We start from the raw sequence: 19,068 nt of genomic DNA on the forward strand, positions 1-19,068 counted from the left end.
TTAGGGGAAATGGCTCACATGATTATAAAGGCTGAGAAGTCCCACGACAAGCTGTCTGTAAGCTGAAGACCCTGGGACGCCAGTAGTGCGGCTCAGTCCAAGCCTGAAAACCTCCAGAACCACGAAAGCTGATGGTGTAACTCTCAGTTCAAGGCCAAAGGCCTGAGAACCTGGGGAAATGCTGGTGTAGATCCTGGAGTCCAAAGGCCAGGGAGCCTGAAGTTCTTTCATCCAAGGCGAGAGACGAGTGTACTCCAGCGCCAGAAGACAGACCAACACCTTTGCTTTTTTCCTGTTTTTGTTCTCTCCAGGTCCCCAACAGATTGGATGGTGCCTACCACTGAGGGGGGATATTCCCCACCTAGTCCTCTTAGACTCACACACTAATTTTTCTGGAAACACTCTTACAGACACACCCAAAACAATGCTTTACCAGGTGTCTAGGTCATGCTTAATCCAGTCAAGCTGACACCTAAAATTAACCACTAAAACTTATATGAAGATTAATGTATATGACAATGACAGCATGAAGGAGGCAGGAAGGAATGGAACTGTACTGGAGCCAAAAAATAACAGCAAACAGTAACTTGAATCCACAAGAAGAAATGAAGAGTACCAGAAACAGTGAATACACAGGCTAATATAAGACTGCATCACTATATTTCTTCTCTCTTTTGCTAACTTCTCTAAAAGACATAAGATTGTAGAAAAGAAATAGTTTTAACACTGCATTGTTGAGACTATAACAAGGACATAATACATGTGACAATAACAGCATAAAGGGAGAAAGGAATGGAGCTACATTAGAAGAACAAAGTTTCTATATTCTACTGGAATTCAACTAGTATTTATATGAAGTAGACTGTAATAAATTAAGATGTATATTGCAATCTTTAGAGCAACGACTATGGAAATAATAAGTATTATTTTAAAAAATGAATAAAGGAATTTAAATGGTACACTAGAAAATAATTTAATAGATATCACCCATAGGCTGACAACTACCAAATACATGCCCAGCCTAGACCTGCACTTAGATATCCAACGCTTACCTTCTGTTTCATGTGTCCAACCTAAACTCTTCCTCTGGCGCCCACGGCCTGTGCTGCACACACGGTCTCTCCCACGTCTGTACCTGACAACTCCAGCCTTTCAGCTGCTCAGGCCAAAATCCTTGGAGTCATCCTTGAATTCAGTCTTTTCTTCCTCTCATACCCCACATTCGATCCATCAGTAACTGCTGCTGTCTCTACCCACAGAAAGATCCAGAATCCAACTACTCACCACCTCCACTGCCATTACCCGGGCCTAAGCCACATGCATCTCTCTCCTGAGTAACTGCCGTAGTCTCCAGCTTCTGACCTTCCCCTGACACACACACAGTCTGTTCTCAAGAAGACACCAGACCGATCCTTTTTGAAACATTAGTCAGATTTTTCCTCTGCTCAAAACCCTTCAGTGGCTCCCTATCACACTTTGAGGAAAAGCCCAAGTCTTTAACTGGCCTTCCAGCTGGTCCTCAAGCTTATATGCATGCTCCCAGCTCTAAGCCTTTGTGCTGGCTACTCACCCTGCCTGCAAAGCTCTTCCAACAAACCCACATGACTCATTCTCATTTCAAGTCATTCAAATACTTGTTCAAATGTCACTTTCTCAGTAAGGTCTTCACTGACTACCTTACTTAAAATTTCAATCCCCACCCCCAACTCCATTCCTATTCCTTATTTTTTTTCCACAGTACCTAACACCTTCTAATATAGTATACAATTACAGTTTATAATTTGTTTATTGTGTCTCTCCCCCACTAGAATATAGGCTGCATGAGGACAGGGATTTTATTACCATATCTCCCTGCCTTAGTCCATTTCCATTGCTTATAACAGAAAACCTGAAACTGGGTAATTTATAAAGAAACAAAATTTCTTATACTTTTAGAGGCTAGGAAGTCCAAAGTCTAGGGAACACATCTGGTGAGGGCCTTTATCCAGCTGGGAATTTCTACAGGGTCCTGTGACAGTGCAGGGTATCACGTGGTAAGAATGGGCTGAGCAAGAGAGTGAACCATCTCACTCGCTCTCCTTATGAAACCATCAGAACCATGGCCGTGACAGCTCATTACTCCAAGAATGGGTCAATCCATTCATGAGGGCGCAGTCCTCACAATCTAATCACTTCCTAAAGGACCCACCTTTCAATTGCCATAACTGGATTTCCGACCCTCTTAACACTGTTACAATAGAGATCGAGTTTCTAATACATGAACTTTTGAGGAACACATTTGACCCATAGCACCCTCGTACCTAGAACACAGTAAACACTCAATAAATACTTAACAAAAGCAGTGAAAGAAAATAAACAAAAAGAAAGAAAATGAATTTGACTTTACTTTTCTTCTAAAATTTCTATAGTGTCTTACTTAAAATCTTTCCAGAATACATAAAAATAAAATTAGAAGGCATGGAAAATTTGAAGCCATTTCTTACCAAAGTCCATTCTATCTTTTTGGTTTCTCTGAAGCAAACCCAAAAGGAGATTAGCCAAATAAGGTGATGTTTCTCTGGGAATACTGAGGAAGAGAAAAAAAAACCCTAAATGGTAAGTTTATATATATTAGTTACATTACTTTTGTCTTCATTACGGTAAATGAAAATGTATAGTTTCACAAATTCTACATTTAGACCATGGTAAAGCCTCATACCTTAAAGAAAAAAAGTACTAAACAACTGCCTTTGAGAAACAGCATCAATTTTAGAAGACTCCTGTATGTGCTTATTACTGCTGTTGTCACAGCACCTCACAAGCACAGACAGTCCTGAATTTTAACACAACTTCAGCCTTGCATCAATAGTTGCTATAAAGTTCTCTACAAGAAAAAAAGCTTCCTCCAATTCCATCTGAAAAAGGGAAGAGCTTAAAATAAGTTGTAAAAATATACAATTCATGAAATAAAAACTACAAAAGGATACCAAATTAAAAAGAAACAACCTCAGTAATGAAGAAGATGATGCAAATTAAACTAATAGTTAACTGGTCCGCCTCCATTTGTGAGGCATCAAATCTGACAACGTTCCAGGCTGGTAAATTCTCTTAAACTACAGTATTAACTGGGAGAGCCTATTTGGAGAGCACACATTTTGGTCCAACAATTTCATGTCTAGGAGTCCATCCTAAAGAAAAGCACGAATGCACAAAGGTGTGCACACACACGCCCACATGCACACACTCTTCACCGAAGTGTTCATAGTAACCAAAAACTGAGAACAACAGGGACCTGACTAAATAAAACACGGAATGTCTAACTCTGGGACTCTCTCTATCCATTCAAAAGAATGCAGCAGCTCTCTGTACACTGCTGTTGAGCAACGTCTCTGATATACTGAAGGGTAAACAACAGTAAACTGCAGAATGATTCCCAAGGTACAATGTAATCTGTCTTAAACTAGGTGTGTTCAAAAATCTCATGGAAAGATTTGTATTATCTTTCAATTTTATTTTTCCCTGAACTCTCTGAAGTACTCTCGTATAAATATATTTGTAAACCAGCACTCAAACATGTATAAAGAACTCCCACGAAAAAAGATCTGGATTTCTTATCACTGTTATCCATTAAAAAAAAAAAAAATTTTGGTAAGATACACAGCTAACTCTTGTTATCCCTACAGAGTAAGGCAAAGCCTAGGGAGGAATTTACTTTCTACTTCATGTACATACATTCTGTTTGCATCTCTCTCCCCACAAGGAACACATATAACTTTGTAATTTTTTCTTTTTTTAAATTTACTTTACATTTTAAAAAAGAGAGGAAATGGTATAGCACTACAGATACCTGTCCTGTGCCAGCAACTTTTTCACTTCCTGTTATAACAAATGCTCTAAAATTACTGTCAATTGAAAAAAGATTCAATAACAAAAATACATTAAACACACAGAGTTCAAATAACACTGTTCACACAGAGTAAAACCCAGTGTAATCTAAACACATACCTCGGCATTAAGCTCCTGTTTTTTTCATAAAACATCCTTAGGTCTTGAGGACTATTGGCCTATTTAGAAAAAGAAAGGTTTAATTTCCTAAACAATGGGAGCATTCCAAATCCCATGATTGACACCCATATGCTTGCTAGAGAACATAGATCCTGAACTTGAAAGAGCCATAGTTGCCGAAGGAGCCACAGTTGGGCATTAGGAAATTTTATAACCTCTGAAGCTGTGTGCAAATTCGGCACGTCTGAGTATAATGGATCATTTGTGAGGTTAAGAGCCACTATCCTGGAGGTTATGTGGCCTACCCAGTAGGTACATCATTATTGTGTGAAATCCAGGTGTATTTTATCTTGAACCGTCAAGGGATTCAAGGAAGAGAACTAAGGACACTGCTACTATTCGGCCTCTCCACAGCAACCAGGAGCGCCCTTATAATAAGAGCTAGCGAGTTAGTGAAGCTGCCTCTACATACAAAGACGACTGGGAAATCACAAGTGTCTAACCTGGCTGTGTCTTTGATTTTTTTTATACCATCTTGGGCAAATAATTGCACTTTGTTCCAGTTTTCAGATTCAAAAATCTTCTTTGTCATGAAAGAAACTAGAGCATGGCGATATGAACTCAGAGAAATCATCAGCATTGCACTCTACACGGGGCTGGTTGTGTTGTTTTTGTTTTTTTCTTGACAGAATATTGGAGGAGACGAGGAGAGGAAGAAAGACCTAAAATAACTTCTACAAAGCCAAAACCACCCTCTCACCCAGCAGTATCAGGAACAGAGAGCTAGAGACAGAGTCCAGTGACCTCTCCAGACCCGATGCAGCTCTCACGTGAATACTGGGACCCCAAAACTAGGCCAGGCAGAAACTGCTGACGACGCCACTCATACCCGTTTCCCACTGGGCTGTTGGCCCTGACCCTGGCTAGCTTTCACTAGCCTGGAAAACATGCAACAGGCTTCACACCCAGCCCAACTACACAGGGCAGGCAGATAACAGGGGAAAAGCAAGACATGTTCTCGCTCACTACATCAGTTTTTGCCTGTGACAAAATCAAAGTAAGTCACAAAGGAGCCAAAAACACCGCTTTCAAAATATTCTCCATGTTATAAGTCGAAGGCAGCTGCAAAATAAGATGACGTTAAAACTGAAGACATAAAAGTCAACCTACCTGAAAAGGTGGTTTTCCAACCAGGCACTGATATATCACTGTCCCTATGCTCCACAAGTCTGCTTTAGCATCATAATGTTGAGACATAATAACTTCAGGAGCCTGGATATAGAAAAATTCAAGAGATAGGTATTACGTAACTTACATAATTAATATGCATATATAAATTAACTGGTAAACGTCATACTTCTAAAAAACTACTAAAATAAAACAACACACTGTGATATTTCTTTAATCAAATGATATTCCAATGAACTTGGAACTACATTATTATATTGAGATTTACTGGTAAATCTCAAAAACAATGTTGCATGAAAAGAAGCAAGTTGTAGAAACAAATGTTTCTACATATTATTATTAATGTACAATAAGAGAACATATAAAAATAATAATAAAGAAAAATATACACCAATTACAGGATAGAGGTTTCCTCAGGGGTATGAGAGGAGAGTGACTAATGGGATCATGGGGAGGTACAAAAAGGATTTGGGCTGTCTCTGAAATATTTTATTTCTGTCTTAAAAAAAGATCAAGGCAGGGCCGGCCCGTGGCTCACTCGGGAGAGTGTGGTGCTGATAACACCAAGGCCCCGGGTTCGGATCCCATATAGGGATGGCTGGTTTGCTCACTCGCTGAGCGTGGTGCTGACAACACCAAGCCAAGGGTTGAGATCCCCTTACCGGTCATCTTAGAAAAAAAAAAAAAAAAAAGATCAAGGCAAACACGGCAAAATGTTAACTTTGTTAAATATAGATGGAAGGTACCCAGGTCTTTGCTACATTATTCCCTGTATTTTTCTGTAATTTGAAGGCTTTTATAATAACAGAAAAACTAGGGTGCAACACATAATAATAAAAATCATCCTAAAAGCAAAGGCATTTCTCTGCTGCTTTGTCACAGGTATTTTCCCACCTTTCATCATATGTTGCTTTTTAAATATTAAATATTTATTATATTATTTAAATATTATTAATTTATTATTATTATTATTTAAATATATAAATATGTTTGTCCATCAATCAGGACAAACATTAAATGGAAATATTAAATACTCTTACACTTAAAGGTAGTGAAATTTTATTTTCCAGGAACAACATTTTTATTTATTGCCCCTGGCAAATTTCTTATTGAGTCAACTTCCTTTAATAATCAGTCAAACCACTCTATCCTTAAGGCTGATGAACTTTTTTTATACTCAAGAAGTGCAAACTAATTTTTTTAAATTATATTAAATTATAAAATGTATTATACATAAGCAGTAAAATTATGATCAAGAAAGCAAATCTAATATAAAAAATTTTTGAATTTGATTACTAATTCCCTTGATTTAAAAGTTGATTTTTTTTTTCTAACTTTTTTTGGCAGCTGGCCAGTTCAGGGATCCAAACCCTTGACCCTGGTATTATCAGCACCATGCTCTCCCAAGTGATAAAAGTTGATTTTAGATTAGAAGAATTTCTAATTGAATATAAACCCATTTAAACCTTAGAACTGATGGGCCAGCCCATGGCTCACTTGGGAGAGTGTGGTGCTGATAACAACAAGGCCACAGGTTCAGATCCCTATATAGGGATGGCCGGTTAGCTCACTTGCAAGAGTGTGGTGCTGACAACAGCAAGTCAAGGGTTAAGATCTCCTTACCGGTCATCTTTTAAAAAAATAAAAATAAAATAAATAAAACTTAGAACTGAAAAAGATACATGGTAACTTCACATAATTCTGTAGCTCCAGAATTAAGGTAGTACCAGGCTTAATACTTCAAATTAGTTCAGAAGCTTCATACCAAGCCCTGTTATACATGATAACATCTATATGAAAGGATAAAGAGGAAAGCTAAGATTTTTCAGCTTTAAGTGTAAGGCTGATGGGAAAAATTTCTACGATACAGCGATCTTATCAAGAGAGACTACATGCAAAAGATGAGTATATCCTATAGTTCAACAGGTGCCCCCAAAAGATGCCTTTAAGTATCCCTAATATTACACATCAAGTATAGCATGACTATTCTTCATGAATTTTTACTTTAAATTTAATCTAATAGAGAATTTGTACCATAATAATTAATCTTTTTAAAAAGTAAAAACAAATGGGCAAAAATTACTTACTTTTATAGTCCACTATGCTAAAGCAAGAGACTGTTTATAGCATTATTGGTAATATAATTAACGTTAGCAATATAAGTAACAATTCAGACTACATATAAAATCACATCTTACTTGGAAACAAGCATTATAATTAAATTCCAGTGCTTATGGTGCTGTGCTTTAAACACACGAGGACACACTCACTCACTCACCATGTACATCGGGGACCCACACAGTGTTGCAGCCATCATGTTGCTATGTAGGTAACGAGCAAAACCAAAATCCGCTATTTCACAAAATAAAAAGAAATAAAATGTTACCTTTGCTCACACTTAACATACATAGATCATATGATTCTTCAAGATACAAGAAGGCACAAAAAATTGTGAAAAATAAACAGCTTATTGAATGATTGTGCACCAAAGAAAAACAGCTACCTCAATTTCAACAAGCTAAAAAATAGTAATCATCAAGTGTACCAGTCACTGCACTGCCAGCTTTGTAACCAAGGCACACTAAGCTTTGTGAGTAAAAGTGCTAATTATCATAAATGGTTCATTAATGTAGTTCTCGTTAAATATCAAAACCAGATACAGAATTTGAATTCTGTGTCAAATAATTTTGATACAAGAGCACTAAAAAACTGCCACAGGCTGAACTAGATGATCTCTTAGATGTCTAAATCAAACTCCCAAGAGCTATAAAGAATAAGGGTTATTAATTTGCGGCCAGTAACCACACTGCATCAGCTTCCCTCTCAACAGAAGCAGGATTCGCTGCTGGGACTCATACGTACAGCTCCTAATACAGGCCCACAGGCCCCGTCTGAGATTTAGCATGTGCTGCCAATAATGTAAAGGATTCACATATCTGAAGAGACATCAATGAACTCAATAAAAACTTTAAAATTGCATCAGTAAAATACATCAATCTAACAAAGCTGAATTAAAATTATCTACAAATGTTGAGTCTCAAAAATGTTGCTTCCGTGAAACAACACGTAGCATAGGTAACACAGCCAGTTACCTATTTTGATGCGAATAGCACTGACACTTGACTTTCTGCGATTGGCGTAAGACAACAAGATGTTCTGTGGTTTGAGATCCCTGTGGATTATTCCCTTGCTGTGCAGGATTCGCATGGCAGCTGCAATCTGATGCAGAAACACTCTGATAGTATCTTCACTGAGAGTTCCTTTAGCTGTTGGAAAAGGAGTCATATAAATATTTAAGCACACAAAATCAAATACCATTTACATATTCTATCAACAGAATTGAGTTGCAAAAGAGAGCATGAAGGAGATAAGGAACTGACATTCACATTTATTCATTTTTTTTTACTTTAACAATTGAAGTCTATGAAAAGATATCAGATTTCTCAAAAATTGTAATAAATCTGTTTTAAAGAGAACTGATTTGCATTTTCATCTTTATTTTTGCCAGTGCTTTTTGCTTTTTCTCCCTGTTTTTACTGTTGACGATACCCACATTACTCTAAACACAACAGGTGCTCAACAAATGTGACTCTCCTTTACAAGCCAAAAGATACGTTCCCCTTCATATTAGTGAAATATCTAGGATAAATGTCCATATTTAATTCCAACCATTACACAAGCACAAATTAAAAACAGGCAAAATCCTTGAAAAGAAAGACTTGGACACTACCTACTGCCTGTCAGGGACCTGTGTTCCCACCTCTTCTCCTTCCTTTCACCACCACCCCCCCCCCGCTGCCCAAGCACCCCCGTCCCACCATAGTATCTTTCATAACTAAAGACACCTGTAAGAAGTTAACCGCTTTCACTACTACAAGGAGGTAGTATGAACACTATTTGAAGGCAGTCATTATCCAGTAAGTACCACAGCACTTCTCTGTGTGCAGAGCACGTAGAGGCTGACGGCCTGATTTGGAGTCAGGCTGCCTTTGTTCGAATCCCAGCTCCTCCACGCACTGTGTGAACCTGCGAATGATCCCTCTGCGCCACTTCCTCATCTATAAAAAGTGGATAGGAGACTAACCGCATGGGGAGGCTGTGACGATTAAACACGATAACACATCCTATAACAAAGACATTAGGAAAAGGCCTGGCACATAATAAATACTCAAATGTAGTTAAGTATGCAAATATAAACTCTTTATTACAAGGGATCTAAAAGTCCCAAGTGTGATTCCTTGAATGTACATTAAGGATGTAATATACATGAACCTATTTAAATCCTTTGTGAACACACTATGTCCATACAATTCTTAGAATATGTTCAACATAACCATTCCATTTGTAATTAAGATAAAAATATCTAACACTTGGAACAAATGAAATATTATGGTTTTAAGAGCATTTTAATAACATGGCAATGACATTTTATGGTTTTAAAATCATTTTAGTGACATATTAAGTGACATTTATGTCCTTAACATTTTCAAATAAAATAAATCCCCATGGTTTAAAAATTATCAAATACTGTTTTCTATGAAGGCTGTTCTTAATGTATTCTCCCTTTTAAAAATTCTTTGGGGTTCTTTTCTTGATGCTCACTGTAAAAAAAATAAATAAATAAAAATAAAAATCATCCCTTAGAGATGAACACTTAAAATTTTTGAGTGTGTTGTTCCTCCAGATCTACTTTCTTGCAGATGCCAAATATATTACTGCATATTAGTGGGTGGGTAAAAGCAAGGACTAGAGCTTTATTTTTGTAATGTTTTACTTCAGAGTCCAAATTCTAAGACAGTTCCCATGGGGGGGGGGGGGACAATGACCTAGTTTAAGCTGTTTTTTAGCATAAACTGTAGTAAAAATTCACATATTTCTGTAAATGTAGGGTGTGTACCTCTCAACACAGTCCGAAAGACTGAAATTCCTGCATTAAAAACTTATTATTTTAAAGGCATTGCTAGCATCAGAACTCTTTTGAATGTACTGCTGAGCAAGTTAACACTGAGAGTAGACTCTGTTCAGCTGTAGCTGGCACACTCAGTATATTCTGCAAGAATTAATGTTTAAGTACAACTTACTAATTTATAATTTGTTTTACTCTAAACTTGCAATTGACAGAATTTGTTTTATATCTTATGTGAAATGTGAAAGGTGTTTTCTTTATCAGAGCAAATAAAAGGTTGAGTGACCATGTTATAATACAACAGCATTCAACCTTCTGGATATTCCAGACCTTCAAGAGCAGTGCTCTCCAATAGAAACATAATGTGAGCCACATACATAACTTTAAACTCTCCTGGTGGTCACATTTTAAGAAGTGAAAAGAAACAGATGAAATTATTAATATATTATATGAGGGGTCTTCAAAAAGTTCATGAAAGGACTGTATTATCCTTTAATTTTATTTTTCCACAAACTATTGAAGTACAGTCGTATTTAACCTAACATCCAAAATACTGTCATTTCAACTGTAAAGAATATTAAAAACTTAATGGGATTTAACCATTCTTTTCTTCCAACAAAGTGTTCAAAAGCCAGTGTGCATTTTACACTTACGGCACATCTCAATTCAGACCACCATATTTCAAGAGCCCCATGTGGTCAGTGGCTACTGTACTGGACAGCATAGTTCTAGACAATTCCTTAAGGACCAGAATTTCTTTCATATGTCCTTAGGGCATATGTCCTTGTTTTCAAACCACAAGGGATTCCTTTAAAAACTGTGGCAGAGAGGGACCAGGAAGAAGCTAAAAAACCAAAATCACACTGCAGTTAAGTGTTGTAAACACTGGAACTAGAACCCTGCTTGCCTGGCTGACCCCAACATTCAAGCTCTTCAGCTCTTCGCTGTTGGATCTGTTCTACCATACTTCTCTGGAATATCAAATACAGAGTTCACGATCATGGGTAAAACTGTCACCTTAATTAACTTAAATCTGCTACACAAGTAAGAGTGCTTATAAAAGTGAATACGTCTGTTAATGATGGAAACTGATATTCTAATGAGGGCTCTAAGCTGTAAGTGCCACTCAGTCTGACCCCGGTGGAAAGGTACTTTCACTAGGAACACTAAGGACCTCAAGGAATACACAAATCAGAGATGGCCGAGTAGGCACAGCAGAGTCTGGTTTCAGCTCCTTTCCACCAGCAGTGAATTAAACTGCCTGTCTCACTGTATTCTGCCCATTAATAAGTGACATCTTAAAACATTTTTTTATTAAATTGACAGATTTCTTAAACTGCCAAATTCAGAACAATGGTTGTCTCTATGGAAGGGACAAGAATGGACTGCAAAGGAACTTACAGGGAGCTTCAGTTGTACTTATAATTCCTTTTTAAACTGGGGAGGGTATGTAATTGTGTTCTTTACATTGTTCTCTACACAGCTTCAATGTCAATGACATCCTACATTTTAAATATTTAAGTCTCCACCACCAGAACCTCAGGGCCCCAACTGGGGGCCCGGGGTATGGAGCCAGGGACCAGACTCGCCCCCAACCAGGCACACCACCAGTGCCAAGGAGCATGCCAAAAACATCGCCTCCATGTGGCTGGCCCAACACAGCCACCACAGGAACCATGGCTGCCACAAAAGTGTCTAGACGCCACAACCACCACGCAGATGGTCCACCAGCCACTGGAGTGCATTGACACAAGCAGAGTCACCAGCATAGAAAAAGAAAAGAAGAGGATGTCTCTTTCCACAAAACCCTTTTCAGAGTTACATTAAAAGCATCTGCTCTCTGATAATATTGGGGGATCTGAACACACCTCTCAGCGTTGGACAGATCATCTAGGCAACAAATCAACAGAGTAATCATTATTCTACCAGAAGGACAGAAGAAATCTAGGGTAACTAGGGGGACGGGGGGAGGGAGGGGGAGATAGAGATTGGACTATAAAGAATAAGTACAACTTGTAACAATATACATACTAGTAATATTAATGTGACCAACAAATGTCAACACTGAATCCCAAAAATATTTATAATCAATTATGATTCAATAAAAATAAATAAATAAATAATAAACAAAAAAATAAAAAATAAAAATATATTGTGTCTAAATAAATAAATATTTAAGTCTCAAATTGAATATTTTCAATATATTGGGTTTTTTGTAAACTACCCATACCCTTTGTGTGTACAGCCATTGAGGTCTTAGTGCTTTTACCACCAACTGCTGTGATCTATTTAAAGGCTGAACATATTAACTTTTACTATCTCTGTGCATATTTCACTTGCATCATGTAAGGAGTGAACAAGTAGAGGCTGACCTCATCTAGTATCATTAAAAGAAAATACTTTGGAGGAACACAATTTGATCCAAATGCTTCATATCCTACATGTACGCACTCTGGGTACAGAATTTCATGTACCGTCTAGTACTAAAATCTTACTTCTGTGCCACAAAATAATTTCAATGTTACCTTTAATCCCTTACAATGTTTTTAGTTTTTTGTTGGTTTTTTTTTTTTATTAAAAGAAATATTCACGAAAATATATTCTTGGATTCATTCTTCCACTATGATTTTTAAATTTTGATCCCACTGCTGGCCAGCTGCAAAAAAAAAATTTTTTTTTTTTTTTGAAATAAATGAAAGAACTAAAGGTTCACTGCTGGCAACCAAGTCAAGACTTTTGAAAGAAAGAAATTCTATTTAGTTTCTTCTCTTCTGGGGAGAGGACCCATCTCTCAAACACAGTCAGAGAGAGGCATAAAAAAAATAAGTACTTATACACGAGTAAAGTTTAGGAACAAAACCACAACAGTTGGTCAGCAAGGTGACTACAAATTAAACAAACACAAATATTTACTGAATGTTTCTATATAAGTGCAGGACTGAACAGACTTCAGTATTATCTTTATTGAACATTGACACACACATAAAATTACCTTGCAAATAATCTGCCAGGTCTCCACCATTGCAATACTGATATATAAAAGAAAAAGCAATTAAAATAAGGACACTGATTCAAGATTAATTCAATCCATTCTCAGCTAATTTTAATTTAAAAATCATTTGTGTATAATGTAAATCTAGTCCAAAAACATAATATTTACAAAATCAAAATTCTTTAATTTTATACTCCTAATAAATTAGAATATACTGTGTAGGAAGGACGAAGTTTAAAAAAAAGAAAAAAGTGGAATACAGATCACTGTTTTATTAATTCAAAATTTCAAATAATAATCTATTGTCAATTTTAAACTGTATATTAATCAAAAGGAGTTTGAAATAAATTAAACAGAAGCTTGTATACTACCTACCTCCATCACCAGAAAGACAGAGTTAGGTAATTCCTGAAAAATAAACATATTAAATATCATTTAGATTAGAGAAAAAATTAAACAAAAGAAATTTTTAAATGATAATTAATAAAACACTATACTTGTACATTACTAAACTAGTAAAATGAAATCACAATATCCATTAGAAAGTGAAATTAAAATTCCTAATACAATAATTTAAGCATCTCCTCTTCACAGCCAAATCAAGTTTTAATCATACTAATGTCGTCATCAAGAAGTTCAATTCTGCTTACAAAAAGAACTAAGGAAACACTCCTCTTTTGGTTATGACTGAATTAAAATGACATCTATGACAAAAAACACGGTAAATTTAGCACTTATTTAAAAAAGGAAGAATTCTTTGGTCCTCAGGGAAGCACTTTTGCTTTGAACAGCTTATGGTCTGGAGCAGCAATACAACTTATAACCCTCCCCAGCAACACTAAATGCACAATCTGATTTCCGGAACATATGACCCAGGATGCTTAGTGTTTAGTTTTCCTGTTTTTCATGTTTATTTGGGGCAGTCATACTGTCAGGGAATTGTTGGCAAAGGAAACGATGTTATCAAACATGTTTCAAGAATTTAAGGAACTGACTTGAAAAATTCTACAAAGTCTCTCAAATTCATGTAGCTCCAGGACTGTTTCTCGGGTAAGTAATTCAAAGACTGGTTAGCTGGCTCTTCACAGACAATTTTTATAACATTAACTCATTAAATTGCACTTCCCTGTGGCTTAACTTGAGCCAGTGCTCAAATGTGACTCAAAATATAGCTCTTAAGTGGCACTTGGCTTCACCCAGATCCCAAACTGAAGGATAAGTTGTTCTATGGGGAAACACAAGGAGAGGGCGGGCAGAAAGCGGGCAGGTCTAGAACAGTACTGCACAGAGGGCGGTTCAAAGGCCAGTGCCAGTCGGTGAGTTATTTGGTACTGGCCCCACACTGTGATAATCAGAGAAATTAAGAGTAAGAATTTGAAACGGCAATTTGACAAAATAATTTTAGGCTGGCTAAACCTAATAAAAATTTTGGACGTCCATTTGCCTTTTTAATTTCATTTTTATACTAGCTCATTTTTACTGGATTTCATAAAAATATCAGTTCACAGAGATTAAAAATAAGAACTGGTGCTTCAAGACGGCTAGCCTAGAGCTCTCCCACGCACTGAGGAGCTGCTGCAAAGCTGTTTCACCACATTCACCAAGGGGCTGGGTGCAAGAAACTCAGGGACCTAGGACGATTCCCTTCACTTATTTCTCGAGAGTACCAGATGACACATTGGCCCCGGGGGTATATGGAGTTCAGAAGAACACGGATGCCATTTCCTGTCTGCTAAGAAACAAGGAGAACCACGTGGCAAGCCTAAAGCACACGCTGGCTTCCCTAGCGGCAGCACCCCATAAGAAGTCTGGAAGGACGTGGGGACGGCCAGCTGCAAGCAGCTAGAAGATCAAGTGTGTATCAGAAATGAAAACAAAAAACATATCTCTAAGAGTTAAATCATCTCTTGTGAACCAGACAGTTTTTATCATAAAACCTGATCAAATCCAGATCAAAAATGTCTTGTAATCCTTAAAAATACTGAGAAATCATTTAACATTGATAACTTTCAACAATATTTTCTTCTTCTCAAGCATGGAGTATAAGAATATTATCTCAAGCCAGTGCTGCTCAAGCCTGTCAGGGTACCCTAGCCTAACTACTGCAGAGAAAAGAGCTAGGAATTCAGACCGGGAGGCTAAACAGCTACAGGTAACTCTGCTCACTCTACAGGAAGAGGTCAGACTCCCGTCGTGGCATTCACAGTTTTGGACGTATACATGACCACTTATTTTCTCTACTCATTCATTCCTTCACTCATTCAATAAATAATAAATAGAAATATTTTAATATCCTTGACTTCTCACCTTTGTTCACCTTCAAAGTAGTGAAAATCTCCACAGATTTGATCATTTTTTCTCCTGTACACCCCTCCTTTCAGGCCCCCTTCACAAAATAATATTTTTTTTTTTAAAGGAAGTACTTAAATAATCTGGAGCAAGAGCCAGGAAAGAGTCAGCAAAAGAAAAAAGAAAAAGTATTATGTTTCTCAACAGAACAAATCAAGTCACCTATAGACAAATCAAAACTCAAATGGTACTGGGGCATCAGAGAAGAACTCGGAAAAGAGATACGTTAGGAGCAGAAAGGCGGAGGCAGTATAACCTGCGGCCAGACCCCCGCAGCTTCGTTGTAGCTCCACACACGCACCTCCTTCCCCGGGATCGAGAAATCCTCTCTCCTCTCCTCTCCAGCACTTCCATCAACAAAATTAAAGCCACAGGAATTTCATTCTATCATTCTCCTACTCAAACTCCTTAATAACTCAGATAAAAACCTAATTCCTAAAAAGAAAAAAAAAAGGACATTATCCTTATGAACAATTTATGCCAATATGTAAAACTCTAGGTGAAACGAATAAATTAAAAACAATTTGATGGGGCTGGCCTATGGCTCACTCGGGAGAGCGTGGTGCTGACAACACCAAGTCAACGGTTAAGATCCCCTTACCAGTCATCTTTATAGAAAAAAAAATTTTTTTTGATGAAAAATACAACTTACTAAAACTGACAAGAAATAGAAAATTTGAAAAGGCTCATATCTATTTAAAAAATTGAATTGTAATTAAAAACCTTTCCACAAAGAATTCTCAAGTTTCAATGTAATCCAAACAAAATATGCGGAAGTTTTGTGTGGAAATTGACAAGCTGATTCTATAATTTATGTGAAAATACAAAAGGCCAGAAATATCTAAATATAATCTAGAAGAAGAAAGATTAAAAATTGGAGGACTTATACTACTATATATCAAGACTTACTATAAAACTATAATAAGAAAAACAGTGTGATAAAGGCTTGAGACACAAGAGTCCCAAAGTGGGCTCACACATACATGGCCACTCATTTTTGACAAAGTAGATACTTCGGTACAGAAGGGGAAGGAACGTGTGCTCAGTACACAGTGATGGGTCAACTGGCTGCCCTGTAAAAGTAAATTGGTCCTGATCCTACCTCCTGCCACATATAAAAATCATTTCCAGGTAGATCACAGAGCTAAATGTAAAAGACAAAACAATAAAGATTTGGAGGAAAAAAATAGGATAATATCTTCATGACTCTAGGATAGGCAGGGGAAGTCTTCTTAAATATGACACAAAAGCACTAAATATAAAAGGAAGAAAAAATAAACGGGACTACATTAAAATTAAGAATTTCTGGTCATCAAAAAAACCCATTAAGAGTAAAAAGTCAAGTCACAGTATGGGATAAGTCATTTACAACACATCCATCCAGCAAAGGACTCATGTCCACAATATATAAAGAACTCCAACAAATTAGTAACAAAAAGACAGACAAGCCAATGGAAAAATAAGCAAGAGACTTCTGTAGGAAGTTCAAAAAGAAGACATTTAAATGGCTAATAAACTTACAAAATGTGCTCAAATCAGTAGTCATCAAGAAAACACTAATTAAAGCCATAATTAGATACCTCACCAGAATGGTTAAAATTGTTGAGCGTTGGCAAGAACGTGGAGCCAGCAACTGGAATTGTCAAACACTTGCTGGTGGGAATGTTAAGCAAGTCACTGGCAGTAGCTACTAACACTAGGCCTACACACACCCTGCGATCCACAAATTCTCCTAGAGATTGTCCCTTGCAAGATCCATTTCAACACAGAGCAATGGTGAGGGGGAACCGAAGGAGAAACCACAGTAACAATCCATCCTCGTTGCTCCTATCTAGCCTCTCAAGGAGGCACTGGGGTGGGGAGGATGTAAAAATAATATAATATTAATGAGGTGGTCCTAATTTGGAAAGATGTCCTCAGTACAGGGCCAATTTAAAAAAAAAAAAAAAAAAAAGGGCCAGCCCATGGCTCACTCGGGAGAGTGTGGTGCTGATAACACCAAGGCCACGGGTTCGGATCCCACATAGGGATGGCTGGTTTGCTCACTGGCTGAGCATGGTGCTGACAACACCAAGTCAAGGGTTAAGATCCCCTTACCGGTCATCTTTAAAAAAAAAAAAAAAAAAAATGTTGCGCTTATTTTCCAAAAATATTGAGTTCATGTATACATGCACATATGCATTAAAAAATAAAAAAGAAGGTCTTGAAGGACACACAATAGTGGTTTATTCTGGAAAAAGGAGATAAAGAGGTATAAGAAGAGGGCATCTCTTTGTTACTTTATACACTGCTAGACCATTCGAATTATTTTTACACTAAGGGCCTATGACTTTTGCAATTTAAAAAACAATAAAGATAAAGCGAATTTTAAAAAGTCAGATAGTATGAGCAGGTGGTCCTCTCCAGCAGAATTCAGATGCCTAGAAGCAGATGTGGAGAAAACAACAGTACAATACAAATCAAAAGAAAAGAAGTAAATAATAAGAAAAAGACTCAAAGAAAAATTTCTGGTTCTTTTTTTTTTAAAAAAAAGATGACCAGTAAGGGGATCTTAGCCCTTGACTTGGTGTTGTCAGCACCACACTCTCCTGAGTGAGCTAACTGGCCATCTCTATATAGAGATCCGAACCCGTGGCCTGAGTGAGCCACGGGCTGGCCCATTCCTGGTTCTTAAGACCTAAATCCTCACATCACTCTGCTACATTTCTTAATTCAATCTCCACGCGTAGGCAACTTCTATGGGTTATCTCATAGGAAAAGGGGAAGGAAACACTAGTCCTACAATCTTCGGGCTTATTTCCCTTGGGTTTATGTCGTACTAGAAACCTCACAGCAGCCTGTGAGTACGTAGTGATTATCATTCCCACTCCGGTGAGGGGTGATGTCAACGTGGAGAAGACGTGGCTTGCTCAAGATCCTGAGTCGAGCTTGCTATAAAAATAGTACTGTAAGCCCAGGTTTCCTTACTTACATCCAGGGCTCTTCCTCTTAAGTCATTTCTTAGTCCATTCAGGCTGCTGTAACAAACTACCATAGATTTGGTGGCCTGGCAATAGAAATCTATTTCTCATACTTCTGGAGGCTGTGAAGTCCACCAAGACACAGGCAGATTTGGTGTCTGGTGAGGGCCCACTTCTAGTTCAGAGCTGGCAGTCTTCTCGCTACAAGCTCACATGGTGTAAGGGGCAAGGCAGCTCTCTGGGGTCTTTTTTACATGGGCACTAATCCCATTTGTGAGGAGGACTCCAACCTCATGACCTAGTCTTCTCCTTAAGACCTTACCTCCTAATACCATCACCTTGGGGGACAGGATTTCAACATATGAATTTTGGAGGGAAATGAACATTCAGACCATAGCAGATCAAGCTCTAAAAAACTTAGAGATGCACCACTGCTGGGAATATACCCAGAGGAATGGAAATCATCAAGTCGAAGGTATACCTGTTCCCCAATGTTCATCGCAGCACTCTTTACAATAGCCAAGAGTTGGAACCAGCCCAAATGTCCATCATCGGATGAGTGGATACGGAAAATGTGGTACATCTACACAATGGAATACTCAGCTATGAAAACGAATGAAATACTGCCATTTGCAACAACATGGATGGACCTTGAGAGAATTATATTAAGTGAAATAAGTCAGGCACAG

The 19,068-nt window shown here is 37.5% G+C and overlaps 1 protein-coding gene across 3 annotated transcripts in view; it reads right to left on the minus strand.

Moving 5' to 3' along the window:
• ULK2 (unc-51 like autophagy activating kinase 2) overlaps positions 1–19,068 on the minus strand; it is a 106,595-nt gene that overhangs the window by 68,352 nt on the left and 19,175 nt on the right. For all 3 annotated transcript variants that reach the window (XM_063113218.1, XM_063113217.1, XM_063113219.1), the window contains 7 exons: positions 13,446–13,478; positions 13,071–13,107; positions 8,265–8,438; positions 7,451–7,524; positions 5,155–5,256; positions 3,985–4,043; positions 2,484–2,566 (listed from right to left, as the gene is read on the minus strand). In XM_063113218.1, coding sequence (XP_062969288.1) covers positions 2,484–2,566; positions 3,985–4,043; positions 5,155–5,256; positions 7,451–7,524; positions 8,265–8,438; positions 13,071–13,107; positions 13,446–13,478 — 562 coding nt within the window. The remainder of the gene's footprint in view (positions 1–2,483; positions 2,567–3,984; positions 4,044–5,154; positions 5,257–7,450; positions 7,525–8,264; positions 8,439–13,070; positions 13,108–13,445; positions 13,479–19,068) is intronic.

Source organism: Cynocephalus volans, chromosome 10 (genome assembly GCF_027409185.1).
Source record: "Cynocephalus volans isolate mCynVol1 chromosome 10, mCynVol1.pri, whole genome shotgun sequence".
NCBI classification, from domain to species: Eukaryota; Metazoa; Chordata; class Mammalia; order Dermoptera; family Cynocephalidae; genus Cynocephalus; species Cynocephalus volans.